This window comes from Capra hircus, chromosome 11 (assembly GCF_001704415.2).
Source record: "Capra hircus breed San Clemente chromosome 11, ASM170441v1, whole genome shotgun sequence".
NCBI classification, from domain to species: domain Eukaryota; kingdom Metazoa; phylum Chordata; class Mammalia; order Artiodactyla; family Bovidae; genus Capra; species Capra hircus.
Window position 1 is genome coordinate 21,223,553 of NC_030818.1, and position 20,959 is coordinate 21,244,511.

Here is a 20,959-nt window from a genome sequence, read left to right on the forward strand (position 1 = left end):
AAAAGCAGGTGTTTCACATGTGGTATAATTTATACTACAAACATACCTAAACTAAGAGACAACTATAACTGCCAAAGTACTAGTTTCTTAGTTAGGCAATTAAGAGTCTAAACGCTCCTTCTATTAACTGGGGGAAATCATATTCTGAATTTCTACTTCACCATGATAAAGCTGATAATAAGAATGAGCAGAAGCTAATTCAAACATTACTACATACAATTTCAAGGAACAAGATCTAAGTTCAAAAAGCAAATATCTAAATTCAATTTTCATTTGTCCTTTCTTTCAACATCAATTATAATCTAAAATACCATTTTGCACTTGAAACTTTTAAGAATTGTTTTTCTTTATCCATCATGCAAAGAGGTACTAGATTTCAAAACTATTTGTAAAGCATGGAAATCAAGGTTTACGTTAGTAACAGCCAACTTTAATACGCTGTAGTTTTATCATTAGAGTTTCCATCTTCCACAGGTCATTAATTTTCATCGCGATACTTCATTTTAATGTCTAGCACTCATTCGGTTAGAATTTCCATTCAAAGTTAAAGAACTCATGTTAATGTAAAAACTGAATTTCCCAACTTTAGTAAACTAATATTCATTTCAAACAAAAGGTACTTTCAACCTCTGAAGCTTCTAAAATCCACTTTCAGGATATCATAATTACAACCAGTAGAGGTCACTATTACATAATTTTAACACGTATTTTGAATTGTTCTATATTTAGCCAGTAATAAGTAAAAATTATTAGGTAAAATTATAATAAATATAAATTGAAAGTCCTAGCAATTGCCATTGAAAAGATCACTATGTGATATTCTGTAGGAAAAAGGACACAGTAATTCCAGGACACGTTATGAACAAATTTATGAATTGAGAATAGTTTAACCTACTCAAGTTTAATAAATTTTCTCTTCATCTAAGGCAAAGTCAGCTGTCAAATGTAAGAAGTGATCATTTTAATTCTAATAAAAGAAATTACTGTAGTTAAAAATGGAGTTAACAAACTTTTTCAAATATCTAGTTGAAAAGCTATTTGCTAGGAAATGGCAACCCACTCCAGTGTTCTTGCCTGGAGAATCCCAGGGACGGGGGAGCCTGGTGGGCTGCCGTCCATGAGGTCGCACAGAGTCGGACACGACTGAAGCAACTTAGCAGCAGCAGCAGCAGCAGGATACTATAACCTATATAATAAAGGCAATACAAAGGCCCAAAATACTGGGGGAGTTTGGCGAGTGAAAAAGGAGTAATAAAGGAATGGGGAAAAGGGTGGAAAGGAACGTTCAAAACAAGAATTCTTTCCCTTTTTTCCAAGTCACTACTATACACTTGCTAATCCAAAAATTATGATTAAGAGATTCTGGACTAACTTTACCATAATTCTCAATTAAAAATTTCATATTGATGGGTTTAACCCATGGTTAATTGAATAGGTAGAGGTATAACCATGATTACAAACCCTAGAGCTCACTGGCAGACATGGGGGTGGGCAAACTTCAATGCATAGTAAGAAATAATAAATTCTTAATACACTGGAAAAGGAAATGGCAACCCACTCCAGTACTCTTGCCTAGAAAATCCCATGGACGGAGGAGCCTGGTGCAAGCTACTGTCCATTGGGTCGCAAAGAGGTGGACACGACTAAGCGACTTCACTTTCTTTCTTTAATACATTTTACATCACACCCTTAAAATCACATACATAGAAAATGGAAACGAAGTTTCTTAAAATAAAACTTTCTTTTACTATACGCAATGCACTGATTTTTCCTATTCATTTATAAAAATTTAGTTGGGCATAAGGGGTGATAACCAAGAGAGAGTCCAGTGGTGGTAGAAAGCTGCGAATAAAACAGAAGCTGAACTCAACCTACCAATTCTAAATACACTTAACATACATCTTTGAAAAAAAAAAAAAAAAACATTGGTGGAATTATAGAGGCAAACAGTAGGCAGGGGTTGAGGTAGAAGAGAAAGAAAACACAACCACAATCCCTTCTCATCTCAATTTTATCCACCTAATTCCAAGTTTATCTACTGTTTTGAGAAAGAAGGAGAAGGAAAGTCAGGAATGATAAAAGAGAAGGCAAGAAAGGGAAAATAATAATGATGAGGAAAACATTTTTAACTTATTTATTAGTATATTACTGGACTGTTTATTTGAGAAGTATTACCAAAGGTTATGGGAAAGACTGATAGGGTCAAAAAGATACCTTGATTGTGAAAAAGGCCAGAATGAAAGAAATACTTTATCTCTTGTTGTGGAAAATTTAATTATAATTCTAGAGCAAAATAAAATTTCTTTTTACAATTATCTTATATAATTTAAGGTAAAGAAGCCCAAGGAGAAATGGTCAATAAAAGATCCATGAATTAAAGTCTATTACTCTGCCACTTTCAAGATTAACAGTTTTGGTTTAAATTGAGACTCTCCACTTTGACTAATATTTAGTGGCCTTGGGAAAAATAAAATATAAAGAACTAGGTTCACAATTCAGCTCTGTCTCTTATTAGCAGAACCTGTCTTTTCCTTCACATGATGAAGGTGTCTAGATAGATAATCTTGAAGATTAATTCCAATACAAACGTTCTAGGCTCTATGAAAATTCCTATACATGCGCTTGAGTGCAAATAATCAGACCTGGAGGCACTTTTAAAGTGCTATTAATAAAGGCTTAGAATGTGTAAGAGAATTTTTTTTTCTGCCTAGAAAGGTAGAAAATAATGAGAAATCACTTTGGAAATCTAAATGTGAGTGACAAACTTCTTAGAAACTACAAAGATTTTTTAGGAATGAAGGAAAAGAAAAAATGTTGAAGAAAAAAATGAAAGGAAAAGGAAAGCCAACTTTGAAAATTTAAGGATATAGTTCACAGGGTAAAAAGAAAAGTCTAAGATGAAGGAAAAAGAAATAAAAGGGATCCAAATTGGGAAAAAAGTATTGTCACTGTTTGGCAATTACATCATACTATACACAGAAAATCGTAAAGATGCTACCAGAAAACTACTGCAGTTTACCAATGAATTTGGTAAAGTTGCAGGGTACAAAATTAATACACAGAAAGCTGTTGCATTTCTATATACTAACGACAAAAGATCAGAAATAACAATTAAGGAAACAATCCCATTTATCACTGCATCAGAAAGAATAAAATACCTAGGAATAAACCTACTGAAGGAGGCAAAAGGCCTGTTATTTTGAAAACTGTAAGACGCTGACGAGAGAAATCAAAGAGGATACAAACAGATGGAAAGATATTCTGTGTTCTTGGACTGGAAGAATCAATACTGTCAAAAGATCATACAACCCAATGCAATCCCTATCAAATTACCAATGCAATTTTTCACAGAACTAGAACAAAAAAAATTTTTTTATTTGTATGGAAATACAAAAGATCTCGAATAGTCAAAGCAATCTTGAGAAAGAAAAACAAATCTGGAGGAATCAGTCTCCCTGACTGCAGACTATACTACATAGTTACAGTCATCCAAACGTAACGGTACTGCCACAAAAACAGAAATATAGATCAATGAATGAGGACAGAAAGGCCAGAGAGAGACCCACTCGCCTATGGTCAGTTAACTATGGCATCCTGCTTTTGGAACTATGTTACCTTACGAATCTTAAATTCTAACAACTTTGTCTCTGATCCCAATCTATTCTATTTCTATCAGGTATTCTAGTGTCATCAGCTCTCTGATCTTATTGGGAAATCCCTGTTCTCTCCATGTTTTTCCAATCTACCTGCCCCTCTCCTAACTGACAGAGTAGTTTACTGGAATGTATGCCCTAAAGTTTAGACTTTCTGGATTAGAGTCTTGGCTTCACTACTTACTAGCTATAACCATGGGCAACTTATTTAACCTCTCTATGCTTCAGTTTCCACATTAATTCATTCAACCTATATTTCCTGAGTGCCTTCTCTGCGCCAGACATTGTTCTGGGTACTGGGGATCTGGTAGTGAATAAGAATTTATATTCTGGACCTTATAATCGAATACAGGAACAACAGTACTATCTTCATGGGTTTATTAAAAACTTTAAATGAAATATAAACACAGAAGAGTTTAGAGCAATATGATACAATAGCAAGCACTCAAAAATCAGCTGTTATTAAATTTCATTTTTTCCCTTATCCAATTTGATTCTCTGATGCTCTTTCCCGCTGAGCTTCCTATTGGATATAACTATGTATCAATCCCTAACCGCCCCAGGAGAATACAGCAGGGATACACCTCCTCCCCAGCCACTGTGTACCACAAAGTCATTATTACATTCTAGTGTGTTATGTCCTGAAAAGGGTTGTAAAGCAGTGCTATTACCGATTTCCACAACCCTCTTGCCCTACTGTTGCCATTGTATAGCCACGGTGAAATACCATTCAACTTAACTGTCTTTTTTGAGCCCACAAAAGGACCACAAAAGAAATGTCACAGAAATGCAAAGATCTGTACACTATACATTCAAGATCTTCAAAGTCAAATGACCTTACATCATTGCCAGAAAACTTTTATATTTCCAGCTCTGTCTCCCATTTTCTATAGTTGGTACTTCAAACGTTCTTGCTTCTCTTCTCAAACCTGACTCCTTAAGAACTCAATTTAGCTGGCTCTTCTTCTGAGAATCCAAACTCAAGCCTCAAAGTCTGTATTATTAGTTTGCTTTTTGTTTTTTTTATGGTTTCCCACATACCCTTTACTCACAGGACATCACATTATGTTACTGCCTATACATCTGCCTGTATCTCCATTAATCTACAAGCCATAAAAAGACAGGAGCCATGTCATATTTGTGACATCTTCCTTCCTAGAATTTTGATGTTTCCCTCCCTTCAATTGGTGGGGAGGGGTTCACTTCCTATCTAAAAATACACAGAGCACTGAAGATCAAAGGATTGGCTGAAATGCTTTTGAAATGATAGCTGACTTTAAGAAATAACAAGAAAAAAGAAACACTTGGATATATTCCACTCTTAAAGGTATATCTGTCATTCTAGCCTCAAGAAGTAGTATTTAGAGGTCAATAAAAGTTGACTTTAGATTAAAAGCAAATAATGGAATAGTTTGATTCAAAAACACAAGCTAGCAGACACTCAATACAAAGTGAAAAGTAATCTAGCCATCATTTTAAAAATACCATATAGACGCTGTGTGGAACTGAAAAGCAAACATCTCCCCCCTTTATTGACATTACAATAAACACACATATTAGATATAAGGCAAAATTGATCATACCTCTACATCTGAAGCACTTCGGGGTTGAGCTTGGCATAGCATATTTAATAGTTGCAAAATTAATTCTTCAACATACTGAAGAGCATCATCACTAGACTCAAGAGTTGGATGAACCTGCCCCTGAACCTATAAACAAAAAGTAATTAAAGGTTTGTTTAATCTGATTAAATAAACAAAGCAAGTAATTTTTTCAAGTGTGGGGTTTGTATTCAAGAACACAGTCTGGCTTGCAAATACAGATTTGAATGTTATTACCCTAGCCTGAAATTGTTAACCTTTTTCCTAGTCACATGCACCATACATGCTTATTGACATGCTTCTAGAGATTCAGATACTTAATTACAAAATTTCAAAAATTTGTTCTTAAACTATGCCTATCCTTAGAGTGTGGGAATACTGAGAGGGAGGGAGAGGCTGAGCTAAACGATGTGGTTTACATGGTTTTTGCCAAGAACCAGTGGTAGTTAGAATACTGGCTCAGTACAGTGCTCGGGCAAAATTGACCTCCTATGTGTCCCTTGTTTACCTCTATCTTTCCTACCAAATCGTAACATTCAAGAGGCCTATATCTTTCTTTTTTTCACCAAAGTAACTCCAGCAACTAGCACTGTACAGGGCACATAACACAAGCTAATAAATGACTTGAATACAAAGTCATCCCGTATCAAAGGACACAAAACAGGCACTTTGACAATGAGAGACTGTCCATGCTTCAGGAAGATAACTTGGTGGTCACCTATTCATAAATGCCCAGCACTCTTTACCTTCATTTTCCTCAACCATTTCTTTGAAGGCATCTGAGCCACCACTCTTCATAAAACTTAAATTTTCATAACCAGCAAGACAGTCTTTACTTGCATCCCTCTGTCACTCATTATAGGTCAAAACCACTCCCTACTTTTTAAAATGGCAGCAAAATAAAATTCAGAAGACAAACATGTTTCAAAAACGCTCAACTCTTCAAAGGATGGTAGCACTCTCACTGGATTCAAGCAGACGGAACTCACTAACCAAGAGCATTTAGTATGGCCTATCTTACTATATATACACTTCGTTAGCTGAGGGCTTGACAGCCTCAGTGTATGGACAGATTTTTTTTTTTTATCAAGTGTACCATATAATGAATTCTTTAAACATATATTTGAAGTACACAGATATGTATACAAACATATATATGCACTTACACTTTTTAAAGAAAAATATTTTAGAAGCCAATAACATTATGACAATGTAAAACTGTGTGAAGGGGGCTACGTCAACTATAAATAATAATTTATTATTATTTAACGGGCAAAGAAACTGAGTCCCCAAAGGCGTAAATCATTTGCCCAAGAACTTTTTGTCATCTTTGGTATAGCAATTATCAACCTGACAATAACCGACCTGCTTACAGATCCCTCACCCGGTTAGATGACTGAATGCTTGCGCGGTTAAAATAATGGATGGAGTACAGACCAGAACCCAGGTGTTTCTCAGCTTTCTATTCACCAGCCATAACATTCTGTGTATAGGCAACAAACTTGATAAATGGATTCCTCTTCAACACTAAGCATGACTGTAAAAATCTTTTTGTAAAACAGAACACAAATGGAATTTTTGACAACAGTTTTACTTCTATACATAGAACTGCATGCCCTCATTAGTTTAAACTGTAGACACCCTTTACCTTCAAGGCTGACTTATCTTCCTTGAAAGGTGCACCCTAACACTACATGACAGGCTTTTTTTGGTGGTGTTGGGGAGGGAGGGGCTCGATTTTTCATTTTTTAAACTCTCTCTTCTTAAGAGTGACACACAATCCCATTTGCTTCTTTTTATTTTTTTTTTCATTTGTTTCTTATAGAGTTACATATTTTCCTTCACCCCTCAAATGTGGAGTCCATCCTTGTCTGTCTGCTCCCTCCTTCTGTTCTTTCCCCTAACTAATCTCATTTACTTCCAAATTTTTATCACCTACATGAAAAGTTCAAGCGTTAGTTGCTCAGTCATGTCTGACTCTTCGCAACCCCATGGACTGATGACTCCAAATCTGATTTTTCTCCTCAGTTTTAGACCCATACACCAAATTCTGGGCAAGATATCTGCACCTATCCTACCAAAATCTCAACTATGACATGGGGGATGGGGAGAGGAACTTATTACAAAAGTTGAACAAGGAAAACTATCTTACACATAGAATTATATCTCACAAATGAAAAACAACATAGACAGGCCCTAGTTTCAATAAGACAGTCCTGGAAAAGTCGCTATAATTGGGGTTACATTCCTATTCAAGGATCCAGCATCACATAAAATATACATTTATAAAACCATAGAATTTTAGAAGGGACTATAGATGTTGTTTCACAATCCTTCTATAAACTGCGGAAAATTCTGAAACAGATGGGAATACCAGACCACCTGACCTGCCTCTTGAGAAACCTATATGCAGGTCAGGAAGCAAAACTTAGAACTGGACATTGAACAACAGACTGATTCCAAATAGGAAAAGGAGTACGTCAAGGCTGTATACTGTTACTCTGCTTATTTAACTTCTATGCAGAGTATATCATGAGAAATGCTGCGCTGGAAGAAGCACAAGCTGGAATCAAGATTGCCGGGAGAAATATCAATAACCTCAGATATGCAGATGACACCACCCTTATGGCAGAAAGTGAAGAGGAACTAAAAAGCCTCTTGATGAAAGTGAAAGAGGAGAGTGAAAAAGTTGGCTTAAAGCTCAACATTCAGAAAACGAAGATCATGGCATCTGGTCCCATCATTTCATGGCAAATAGATGGGGAAACAGTGGCTGACTTTATTTTTCTGGGCTCCAAAATCATTGCAGATGGTGACTGCAGCCATGAAATTAAAAGACGCTTACTCCTTGCAAGGAAAGTTATGACCACCCTAGACAGCATATTAAAAATCAGAGACATTACTTTGCCGACTAAGGCCCGTCTAGTCAAGGCTATGGTTTTTCCAGTGGTCATGTATGGATGTGAGAGTTGGACTGTGAAGAAAGCTCAGCACCAAAGAACTGATGCTTTTGAACTGTGGTGTTGGAGAAGGCTCTTGAGAGTCCCTTGGATTGCAAGGAGATCCAACCAGTCCATTCTCAAGGAAATAGTCCTGGGTGTTCTTTGGAAGGAGAGTGATGCTAAAGCTGAAACTCCAATACTCTGGCCACCTCATGCGAAGAGTTGACTCATTGGAAAAGACTCTGAGGCTGGGAGGGATTGGGGCAGGAGGAGAAGGGGACGACAGAGGATGAGATGGCTGGATGGCATCACTGACTGGATGGACATGAGTCTGAGTGGACTCCGGGAGTTGGTGATGGACAGGGAGGCCTGGCGTGCTGCAACTCATGGGGCCGCAAAGAGTCGGACATGACTGAGTGACTGAACTGAACTGAGCTGAAGTGAAAAAGGAAACACCCACAACCTTGTAGCTAACGAGCAATGAATGCTGAACCTGGGCCTCCTGGTATCTAGGGCAAAGCTCTTTCCACTAAACCACAGACTGTCAAAGGTTGGAGGCATATGGGGAATGTCTAGTAGCTCCATCAGCATAAAGAACAGAATGTCCATGAAATGTATCTATTTATATAGCGGGCTTCTATATAAAACTCAGCTTTTAGTACGTAGTCATACTTTAAGTAACACCAGCATACCATAAATGTAAATGCAGCACTATGAATCTTATCATCTGAACAGGTAAAATCATCTTACCCACTCAAATTGGGTAAAATGATCTTCGATTACACAAAGGATCCCATGTATTATGTAATATTATAAATACACTAAAAATCTGACATAAAGCTAATTTGCTACAGGTTAAGAAATATTAAGATAAAAATATTTAATCAACAATAATTCTAATTAACTTTAAAAAATACCCAAGCCCTTTGAAAAAGTGATTTAGGTACCTCAAAACACATTTTAGAAAGTATTCAAGAAAATGTAAATCTATCAGATTACATTTTTAAAAATGTTGTTTTTCAAGAAGACCCTTGGAAATTATATAATTCTTCATTAATACAGCTCTATCTCTAGCTGCTCTTCAGTTTACACTTTACGCTGAAGCAACTCATACTACCTGCAGTTCATAAAACATGGCATGCAGTTTTCACTCACACTGTTCTCCATGGCTATCATTCATTCTCTTGCCCTTCTGTTTACCTATTTGATTTTCAAAACCCAGATCTCATCTCATTTGGGAAGACTTCTTTGCTTCTTGTCTCTTTCTAAGGCAGTATTAATCTCATTCATTTAACTGATTTATTGAACCTATTAAATACCAGGCTGGATATATAGAGATTAATCAAAAATTGCCCCGATCTATGGGCCTTATATTCTGCTCTGTGCTAATCCTTGTACTAAGTATCACACTTTTGTTACTGGGTTTGTCCTATTGAATTATAATTACTTGTTCCCTTGTAAATTTCCTCTACTGACGCTCCCATTAGGCAAGGCCTTGTTTATCTACTTATAGAATCATTTTCTCTTTGTTTTTCACACTAAACCTCTGACATTCAGGGAACACTCAAAGCCTCTGTGTTATAGGGGTGAAAGTAATAAAATATCTTTTTCTCAGAATTAAGAGTGAAAACGGGTGGTAGTGAAGGCTACAGTCTGGTTGATTTCAGGAGCATAAACCTTGAAAGCAGAAATCATTCAACATAAAGGCAGTCAGAACTAAAATCAACATTTATTATGTAGAATCAATTCAACTGTATTTAGTTACTGTGTTGAAATGCTTATGTTAAAATAAAAAAACACCCCAGACGATGATACTGCTTGTAATTCAGTCACATATAGTTAAAATATTAAGTTTGACACGTTGTATGATACATGAAATCTTAAAAATTAAAATTCAAGCAGTTTTATTCACCGATGGTTGAACTGAATTGAACTGAAAGTCGCTCAGTTGAGTCCAACTCTTTGTGACCCCATGGACTATACAGTTCATTAAATTCTCCAGGCCAGAATACTGTAGTGGGTAGCCTTTCCCTTCTCCAGGGGATCTTCCCACTGATGGTTACTAAGAGTCAAATAAAACCTATCAGGTAAATACACTGAAAAAAGGATTAGGCTTAAATAGAAAATAATGCACGATGTGAACTGTTCATCTAAATTTCTAGACATTAACCTTTATCACATCTTAAATCTGTCAAATTAGGATCATAAAGTTCATTTACACAAGAGGCTAATAAATTATTTTAATTCCTTAAAAACAAAACAATACTTCAAAAGCCTCTAACTGAAAAACAAGGGCAATGAAAAATGTTTAAAGATAAGCAGAGAACCAATTCCTGAAATACAGACTTTGTTTTTTATTATTTCAAAGAAGATGCTGTTAAAGAGATTTCTTTAATGAGCAGGCAGAAACAGCACTTCCTATACAGATAGGATTAAAAAAAAAAAACAAAAAACTTCTCTTCCATGAGATAGCAGTTACAGCTAAAGTGTTCCATTCCATCTAAATGGTACTCAAATGAATCTAAATGGTACTCGAATGATCCAAGACTATACAGAAAATGTTATACTGCCAAATTTTATGACAGTCTTTAGAAGCTATCTACAACTGATATTCACTAAAGGTGTGTGTGAGAGAGTACTTACAATATGCATGACATATTTATCAGTGGGCGGAGGGGGCATTAAAAGAATGAAGAAAACAGTTCTTTCTCCCCCTAAACTGGGACTCTTATAGAAAATTTTTACAGAAAGTCTACTGCGTATAAGGTGCTATTTTAAATGTCAGAGATCCAACAGTGAACAAGATACACAAAATTGCTCTGAGCTTATATTTTAATAGGAACGATCCAGCCATTTACTTTTAGTTTTTAAAAATAGGATCATACTTTGAACCTCAATCTACTGAAATGAGAAATCAGTTCAGTTCAGTCGCTCAGTCGTGTCTGACTCTTTGTGACCCCATGAATCGCAGCACATCAGGCCTCCCTGTCCATCACCAACTCTTGGAGTTCACTCAGATTCATGTCCATTGAGTCAGTGATGCCATCCAGCCATCTCATCCTCTGTCATCCCCTTCTCCTCCTGCCCCCAATACCTCCCAGCATCAAAGTCTTTTCCAATGAGTCAACTCTTTGCATGAGGTGGCCAAAGTACTGGAGTTTCAGCTTTAGCATCATTCCTTCCAAAGAAATCTCAGGGCTGATCTCCTTCAGAATGGATTGGTTGGATCTCCTTGCAGTCCAAGGGACTCTCAAGACTCTTCTCCAACACCACGGTTCAAAAGCATCAATTCTTTGGCGCTCAGCCTTCTTCATAGTCCAACTCTCACATCCATACATGACCACAGGAAAAACCATAGCCTTGACTAGATGGACCTTAGTCAGCAAAGTAATGTCTCTGCTTTTGAATATGCTATCTACATTGGTCATACATAAATAAACAAAAGAACTTTTTTCTTTATTCTTTTAATGCCACCCCCCACACATAGATAAATATGTGATGCATATTGTAACTGTTCTCACACACACACCTTTAGTGAGTATCAGTTGTAGACAGCTTCTGAAGGCTGTCATAAAATCTGGCAGTGTAACCTTTTCTGCGTAAATACACAAATATATATTTGTACTGTAGTTACTGTAACTAAAGTATATGCAACAGTCTTTAAGTATATCTAAGCTTTCCTATGAACTGAATATGTATTATTATTCAATGTACATGAAATAGTCTACCTACATACAACTAATGAATACCTTCCATAAGCACATAAAGTGAAGTGAAGTTGCTCAGTCTTGTCTGACTCTTTGCGACCCATGGACTGTAGCACAAGCTCCTCCGTCCATGGGATTCTCCAGGCAAGAATACTGAAGTGGGTTGCCATTTCCTTCTCCATAAGCACATAACTGGTGGTTAATTGATAAATACCATTATTATCTTTCCTCCAATAAAGCCAGGACCGTATCCTATCTATACTACATGCTTTATAGGGTAGGTTGACAATCACTGTTCCTATCACTGCCTTTCCATGGGAGTGCCTTTCAAATCACGAGCATTCACAAATCAACTTTTGAAACTCAATTCATTATTAAGTGGGAACTTGCAACATACCCAGATGGTAGTTTAAGTTTTTCTTCTTAAAATAACTTTTTACAATCTTACTGAAGTTTTGCATTTAAAGTCTTCCCTATAAAAATATATGAAATGTTCCTCAAATTCGACAGAATCAAGAGAAATGTGAATTAAAGAATATTTTATTAGCAAAAATTAAATAATCAATAACACCTATTATTGACAGGAATGTTCAGAAAAGATGATTCTGTTATCTTGCTGGCAGAAATGCTGATAACAGCTTTCTAAAAAGTAATCCAGCAACCACTATCAAAATTAAAAATAAATTCTATGGCCCAGCAAACACACCCCTGGGATTTATCTTAACCAAATAAAAGAATATACGTAAAAGGATTTTATTTCAGCTCTGTTCATAATGGTAAAAACTAAAAAGCAAACATCCATCAGTAAGAGAATATTTGAATAAAATATGCAATATTACTTTTACGGGCTTAGTTGTGTCTCCTAAAAATTCATACCAGGAGACCTAATTCCTACTACCTCAGAATTTGACTATACTTGAAAGCAGGGCCTTTGTTAGGGTGGGCCTAATTTAATATGCCAAAGCCTTTGACTGTATGGATCACAATAAACTGTGGAAAATTCTGAAAGAAATGGGAATACCAGACCATATGACCTGCCTCTTGAGAAACCTGTATGCAAGCAGGAAGCAACAGTTAGAACTGGACATGGAACAACAGACTGGTTCCAAATAGGAAAAGGAGTACGTCAAGGCTGTATATTGTCACCCTGCTTATTTAACTTATATGCAGAGTACATCATGAGAAATGCTGCACTGGAAGAAGCACAAGCTGGAATCAAGATTGCCGGGAGAAATATCAATAACCTCAGATATGCAAATGACACCACCCTTATGGCAGAAAGTGAAGAGGAACTAAAAAGCCTCTTGATGAAAGTGAAAGAGGAGAGTGAAAAGCTGGCTTAAAGCTCAACATTTAGAAAACAAAGATCATGGCATCTGGTCCCATCACTTCATGGCAAATAGATGGGGAAACAGTGGCTGACTTTATTTTTGGGGGCTCCAGAATCACTGCAGATGGTGACTGCAGCCATGAAATTAAAAGACGCTTACTCCTTGCAAGGAAAGTTATGACCAACCTAGATAGTATATTGAAAAGCAGAGATATTACTTTGCCAACAAAGGTCTGTCTAATCAAGGCTATGGTTTTTCCAGTGGTCATGTATGGATGTGAGAGTTGGACTGTGAAGAAAGCTGAGCACCGAAGAATTGATGCTTTTGAACTGTGGTGTTGGAGAAGACTCTTGGGAGTCCCTTGGATTGCAAGGAGATCCAACCAGTCCATCTTAAAGGAAATCAGTCCTGGGTGTTCATTGGAAGGACCGATATTGAAGCTGAAACTCCAATACTTTGGCCACCTCATGCGAAGAGTTGACTCATTAGAAAAGACCCTGATGCTGGGAGGGATTGGGGGCAGGAGGAGAAGGGGACGACAGAGGATGAGATGGCTGGATGGCATCACTGACTGGATGGACATGAGTCTGAGTGAACTCCGGGAGTTGGTGATGGACAGGGAGGCCTGGCGCTCTGCGATTCATGGGGTCACAAAGAGTTGGACACAACTGAGCAACTGAACTGAACTGAACTTAACACAATATCTAATTTATTTGGAGAAGAGTGGAGAAATAGCTCCAGAAAGAAGAGGCTGAGCCAAAGCAAAAAGAACGCCCGATTGTGGATGTGACTGGTGATGGAAGTAAAGTGTGATGCTATAAAGAACAATATTGCATAGGAACCTGGAATGTTAGGTCCAGGAATCAAGGTAAATTGGAAGTGGGCAAACAGGAGATGGCAAGAGTGAACATCAACATTTTAGGGATCAGCGAACTGAAACAGACCCGAATGGGCGAATTTAATTCAGATGACCATTACATCTACTACTGTGGGCAAGAATCCCTTATAAGAAATGGAGTAGACTTCAAAGTCAACAAAAGAGTCTGAAATGCATTATTTGGGTGCAATCTCAAAAACGACTGAATGATCTCTGTTCATTTCCAAGGCAAACCATTCAATATCACAGTAATCCAAGCCTATGTCCCAACTACTAATGTTGACTAAGCTGAAGTTGAACGGTCCAATGAAGACCTAGAAGATCTCCTAGAACTAACACCAAAAAAAAAAAAAAAGATGTCCTTTTCATCATAGGAGACTAGAATGCAAAAGTAGCAAGTCAAGAGATACCTGGAGCAAAAGGCAAGTTTGGTCTTGGAGTACAAAATGAAGCAGGTCAAAGGCTAACAGAGTTTTGCCAGGAGAACGCAAAACACCCTGATCAACAACACAAGAGATGACTCTACACGAGACCATCCCCAGATGGTCAATACAGAAACAAGATTGCTTATATGCTTTGGATCCGAAAATGGAGAAGCTCTATGCAGTCAGCAAAAACAAGATCGGGAGCTGACTGTGACTCAGATCTTGAACTCCTTATTGCAAAAATCAGACTTAAATTGAAGAAAGTTGCGAAGAGCACTAGACCATTCAGGTATGACCTAAATCAAATTCCTTACGATTATACAGTATAAGTGACAAATAGATTCAGGGGATTAGATTTGATCGACAGAGTGTCTCAAGAACTGTGGACGGAGGTTAGAGACACTGTACAGGAGGCAGTGATCAAGGCCATTCCCAAGAAAAAGAAATGCAAAAAGGCCAAATGGTTGTTTGATGAGGCCTTACAAATAGCTGAGCAAAGAAGAGATGTGAAAGGCAAAGGAGAAAAGAAAAGATGTACCCATTTGAGTGCAAAGTGCCAAAGAATAGCAAGGAGAGATAAAAAAACACTTTCTCTAATCAGTGCAAAGAAAGAGGAAAACAATAGAATGGGAAAGACTAGCGATCTCTTCAAGAAAATTAGAGATACCAAGGGAACATTTCATGCAAAGATGGGCTCAATAATGGACAGAAATGGTATGGACCTAACTGAAGCAGGTGACAAGAATACACAGAAGAACTATACAAAAAAGGTCTTAATGACCCAGATAACCATGATGGTGTGATCACTCACCTTGAGCCAGACATCCTGGAATGTGAAGTCAAGTAGGCCTTAGGAAGCATCACTATGAACAAAGCTAGTGGAGGTGATGGCATTCCAGCTGAGCTATTTCAAATCCTGAAAGATGATGCTGTGAAAGTGCTGCACTCAACATTGCCAGCAAATTGGGAAAACTCAGCAGTGGCCACAGGACTGGAAGAGGTCAGTTTTCATTCCAATTGCAAAGAAAGGCAATGCCAAAGAATGCTCAAACTACCGCACAACTACAGTCATCTCACATGCTAGCAAAGTAATGCTCAAAATTCTCCAAGCTAGGCTTCAACAATACATGAACCGAGAACTTCCAGATGTTCAATCTGGATTTAGAAAAGGCAGAGGAACCAGAGATCACATTACCAATATCCACTGGATCACAGAAAAAGCAAGCGAATTCCACAAAAACACCTACTTCTGCTTCATTGACTACACTAGAGCCTTTGACTGTATGGATCACAACAATCTGTGAAAAATTCTTCAAAGATGAGAATATCACACCACCCTACTTGCTTCCTGAGAAATCTGAATGCAGGTTAAGAAACAACAGTTAGAATCAGACACAGAATAACCAACTGTTCCAAATTGGGAAAGGAGTACATCAAGGCTGTATATTCTCACCCTGCTTATTTAACTTTTATGCAGAGTATATCATGTGAAATGCTGGGCTGCATAAAGCACAAGCCAGAATCAAGATTGCTGAGAGAAATATCAATAACCTCAGATATGCAGATGACACTACCCTTATGGCTGAAAGCGAAGAAAAACTAAAGAGTCTCTTGATGAAAGTGAAAGAGTAGAGTGAAAAGGCTGGCTTAAAACTCAACATTCAAAAAACTAAGACCATGGCATCCAGTTCCATCACTTCATTGTAAACTGATGGGAAAACAATGGAAACAGTGACAGACTTTTCTTAGTCTCCAAAATCACTGCAAACGGTGACTATAGCCATGAAATTAAAAGACGCTTGCTCCTTGGAAGAAAAGCTACGACAAACCTAGACAGTATATTAAAAAGCAGAGACATTACTTTGCCGACAAAGGTCCATATAGTCAAAGCTATGGTTTTTCCAGTAGTTGTGCATGGATGTGAGAGTTGGACTATAAAGAAAGCTGAGTGCCCAGGAATTGATGCTTTTGAACTGCGGTGTTGGAGAAGACTCTTGAGAGTCCCTTGAACTGCAAAGAGATCAAACCAGTCAATCCTAAAGGAAATCAACCCTGAATATTCATTGGAAGGACTGATGCCTAAGCTGAAGTTCCAATACTTTGGCCACCGGATGAAAAGAACCGAGCCATTGGAAAAATCGCTGATGCTGAGAAAGATTGGAGGCTGGAGGAGAAGGTACGATAGAGGATGAGACGATTGGATGGCATCACCAACTCAATGGACATGAGTTTCTGCAAGCTCCAAGAGTTGGTGATGGAGGGAAACCTAGCCTGCTGCAGTCCATGGGGCCTCAAAGAGCCAGACAGGACAGAGTGACTGATCTCAACTGAATTTATTTGCTGTGAAGTTGGAGGTAACAGCAAGCATGAAAGCCCAATAAAGGAGACTGTTCAGAGAAACAAATAGTGAGCAGAGCCAGCAGGAGGTCTGGAGATGAGATCAGAGAGATAGGAAGCAGCCAGATCATTTAACAACTTTTGAGGGTGATGGAGCAGCAGTTAGGTTTCTACAAGGGTACATTGCAACTTTAAGTTCAGGGAAAAGAAAGTTCATTGCCATGGTTTTAGATTCCACATTGCAAATAAGCAACTTGTGGGGTCTGATGTCAAAAGAAAATGTTTGTAATATCTAAAAAACCTTTTCCCTTCCCAACTATTTACAGCCATGAGGCTGTATTTTCTTTATACAGTTCAAGTAAAATAGCATATCACAACCAACTGAATGAAGAGAATCTGTTCCTTCTTTTTCTAATTTTTTTATTTTTTGGCCCTGCCATGCAACATGCAGGATCTCAGTCCCCTGGCCAGGGACTGAACCTGTGTGCCATGCAGTGGAAGTACAGTCTCAATCACTGGACTACCAGAAACTCTGTGTTTCTTTTATGAAGTCGAATAGTAAAAAGATTTGCAAAAATGTAAAAAAATGACACTAAATTTTTTGTTTGGGGAAACACATTTATTTTATTAAAAAATTTATTGTTAATATGTAAGGAGTTCACTATTTTAAAATAAATTTAAGTTGTTTTTTTTTAAATATAAATTCATGGGCATAACTCATATACAAGGTGTTCTTTGAGAACCTCAGTAATTGTTTAAAAGTGTAAAGGAGTTATCAGATCAAAAACTTGAGAACTACTGATTTATTCGTCAAAGATGTCCTAGAGTCGCATTTCCCAATCATCATTAATAATTTCTGAGGACTTTTCTATAATAATAATAATTCAGTCAGCCACATCCATCATCCTGTTCACCCTCCAAAACCCCAAATCATAAACCTGTTAGTCCTATGACTTTCACAACTTTTAGAAGGGAGAGGCAAGCTTCCAAGAGAAATCTACACTGAACCACAATACATAACACAAGTAAAAGTAAAGCTGCCCTGGTTAAAGAGAGCGTGGTATCCCCTACCTCTAGTTCATCAATCCCCTCAGTTTCCATGAAGGTCCCTCTAAAGTACTACCTAGAATCACAGAAAACACAGTTTTTAAAATCTTTATTTTAAACTGCTGCTCAAATGTGCTACTTACAAAGTTTCAAAAAGGTTCTGTCATTGTTTCAAAATGATCAAGTTCAAACTCACCCTCCAGCAGACACTCGTAAGTTGCTCAGTCATGTCCGACTCTGCGACTCCACAGTCCATGGAATTCTCCAGGCCAGAATACTGGAGTGGGTTGCCTTTCCCTTCTCCAGGGGATCTTCCCAACCCAGGGATTGATCCCAAGTCTCAGATGTACAGTACTAGTATCTATGTGTGTGTGTGGGTGCAAACTCAATCATGTTCAACTTTTTGTGACCCTCCTGGATGGTAGCCTGCTAGGCTCCTCTGTCCATGGAATTACCCAGGTAAGAATACTGGAGTGGGTGCCATTTCCTACTCCAGGGGATCTTCCTGACCCAGGGACTGAACCATGTCTCTTGTGTCTCAGCACTGGCAGGTGGATTCTTAACCACTGCTCCACCTGGGAAGTCCATTAGTATCTATTCCTATGGAGAAACACAAAGTTGTTTAAATCTCATAACAACACTCAGACTCATGAGAATGTCTAAGGATTCTTGATAAATTACTTGAGGACTGGTGGATGAGTGGAGTTCATCTAAAAAGGCTTCCTGAAGAAAGAGACACTATGATAAGGCAAGCAGGAAAGTCAGCTCAGTTACAAAGGGCTAGAATGAGGCATGTTTCCTAGATTATATGAACTAACAACCAGGCAATGTGTGGCTCTTAAGCACCTGAATTCTGCAGGCCACATTCACAAGTTTTTATCTGAAACAGTGAAATAACTCTCTTGTGAATTTGGGGCAGATTTACATTTCCTACTTTAGTAACAGGATCCCTACTCTACGCAAAATTTAAAAGGTGAAAATAAGCCCAAAGACTTAATTGGAATACTTGCTTCTAAGACAAAAATTATTTCAGTTCCACATAAACTGAGATTGACATAGGACAGAACTGTTTCACAGTTCAAAGAAGACAGAATTAAGAGTTTTTACAGTGAAGCATAAAAATTATTTTACCAACATTACAGCATAGTTGGAATAGGCCACTGGCTGTATAGAAGCCTAGGCAGGAGCAGACCAAGGGCAGTAAGTCAGTCAGCAGAGCTTTCACGATCTATTTTTAGTGTTTAACAGTGCTTTTGACACATCTCACAGTTGGTGTCTAAAAAGCTAGATGTTTATATAAAGCTACCTATTTGGCTAAGCAAAATCCTATGAAAGAAACAACACAAATTAACTATTTTGGGCAAAAAGTTAAAAAAAAAAAATATTGCTTAACTATTAAAGTGCAGGGCTAAACAATGGCTCAACTGGTAAAGAATCTGCCTGCAGTGAGGAAGACCTGGGTTCGATCCCTGGGTTGGAAAGAGCCCCTGGAGAAGGGAAAGGTTACCCACTCCAGTATTCTGGCCTGGGTCAAAAAGTCCAAGGAGTCGGACACGACTGAGTGACTTTCACTTTAAATGACAAAAAGAGACTTTAGTATTTTTGTAATTATTAAAAGGAACATCTATTAGCCTATAACTTAGACTGGTGAAAGCAAGACTGTCTCTTCCCTTATGCAGACTTTGGCCAGGGAGATTTTTAAAGGGGGCACATGGGGAGGAGTTGGGGCGGGAAGGCTGATAGCTTTATCCTTTTCCCATTACGTGTCCTTTTCTCATCACTGCCTTTGAATTTTCTAATAGGTGTGACATGTCTCCATGAAATAACTAACCTGCCCACTGTACTCTGTGTTACATGTTAATTCATGAAATTCTGTCCCACATTTCACTAGCACACATTTTTAAACATCTGTCTTCTTCCTCATATGCTTCCTTTGTTTAAAAACAGAAGAGAAAAGACACCCATAAAGGGAAATGTACCCTTTATACAAAACTTCAGTAATGCAAAATGTATAAGTTCTGGAGATCTAATATACAACATGATGACTATAGTCAATAATACTGTCATATTCTTGAAATTTGTTGACAGCACATCTTAAGTGTTCTCACAACACAAAAAGAGGATAACTGTGTGAGCTGGTGGAAATGTTAATTAGCTTGACTGTGGTAATCATTTACAATGTAAATATATATCAAAATATCACACTGTATACCTTAAAAGTATATATAACTTTTCTCACTTATACCTTAATAAAGGTGAGAGAAAAAGAAAAAACAAAAACACCTATAAATCATACTTTTAAAAGCCAAATTATCTGCCAGGCTAAATTTATGGGTTTTTTGGTACACGGTAAAATAATTAGTTACTATTCAGCACAGAATCAATTTTTAAGTCATTCCAAAAACAGTAAGCTTTTTGTTATCTAGAAATGTTGCCAAGAAGATCTACATTTGAAAATCACTAAAAATATATGAGCTGAAATAAATTTGTACTTTCCTTCAAAAAAGAATTATCAGAAATAAATTTACTAAGAACTACCTATGAAAGTGAAAGTGAAGTCACTCAGTTGTGTACGACTCTTTGCGACCCCATGGACTGTAGCCTATGAGGCTCCTCAGTCCATGGATTTTTCCAGGCAAGAGTACTGGAGTGGGTTGCCATTTCCTTCTCCAGGAGATCTCCCCGACCCAGGGATTGAACCCGGGTCTCCCACATTGCAGGCAGATGCTTTACCGTCTGAGCCACCAGGGAAGTCCTAGAACTACCTACACCTACCATTAATTAACTATGTAATCTGGGATTAAGTGATTTAATTAATTTCTATCTGGGCAAAGAGAAGAATTAACTGGATGATCTGTAAAGCTCCTTTTAAGTTCAAACATTCTTTATTAGAGTATTTTCTTAAGTTCAAATAACTGTGAGGATCTGAAGGAAGACAACCCTAGGAAGAAAAGTATATGCATGCATGAATTTTAAAAGGAACCAAATAACTGAGGCACTGCTGCTGCTGCTAAGTCACTTCAGTCGTGTCCAACTCTG

General features: G+C 37.6%; 1 protein-coding gene across 2 annotated transcripts in view; it reads right to left on the bottom strand.

The window, feature by feature from the left end:
* The window catches only part of SOS1 (SOS Ras/Rac guanine nucleotide exchange factor 1), a 130,804-nt gene that overhangs the window by 74,225 nt on the left and 35,620 nt on the right, over positions 1-20,959 (bottom strand). For both annotated transcript variants that reach the window (XM_018055149.1, XM_018055148.1), the window contains exon 2: positions 5,237-5,362. In XM_018055149.1, the coding sequence (XP_017910638.1) occupies positions 5,237-5,362 (126 nt within the window). The remainder of the gene's footprint in view (positions 1-5,236; positions 5,363-20,959) is intronic.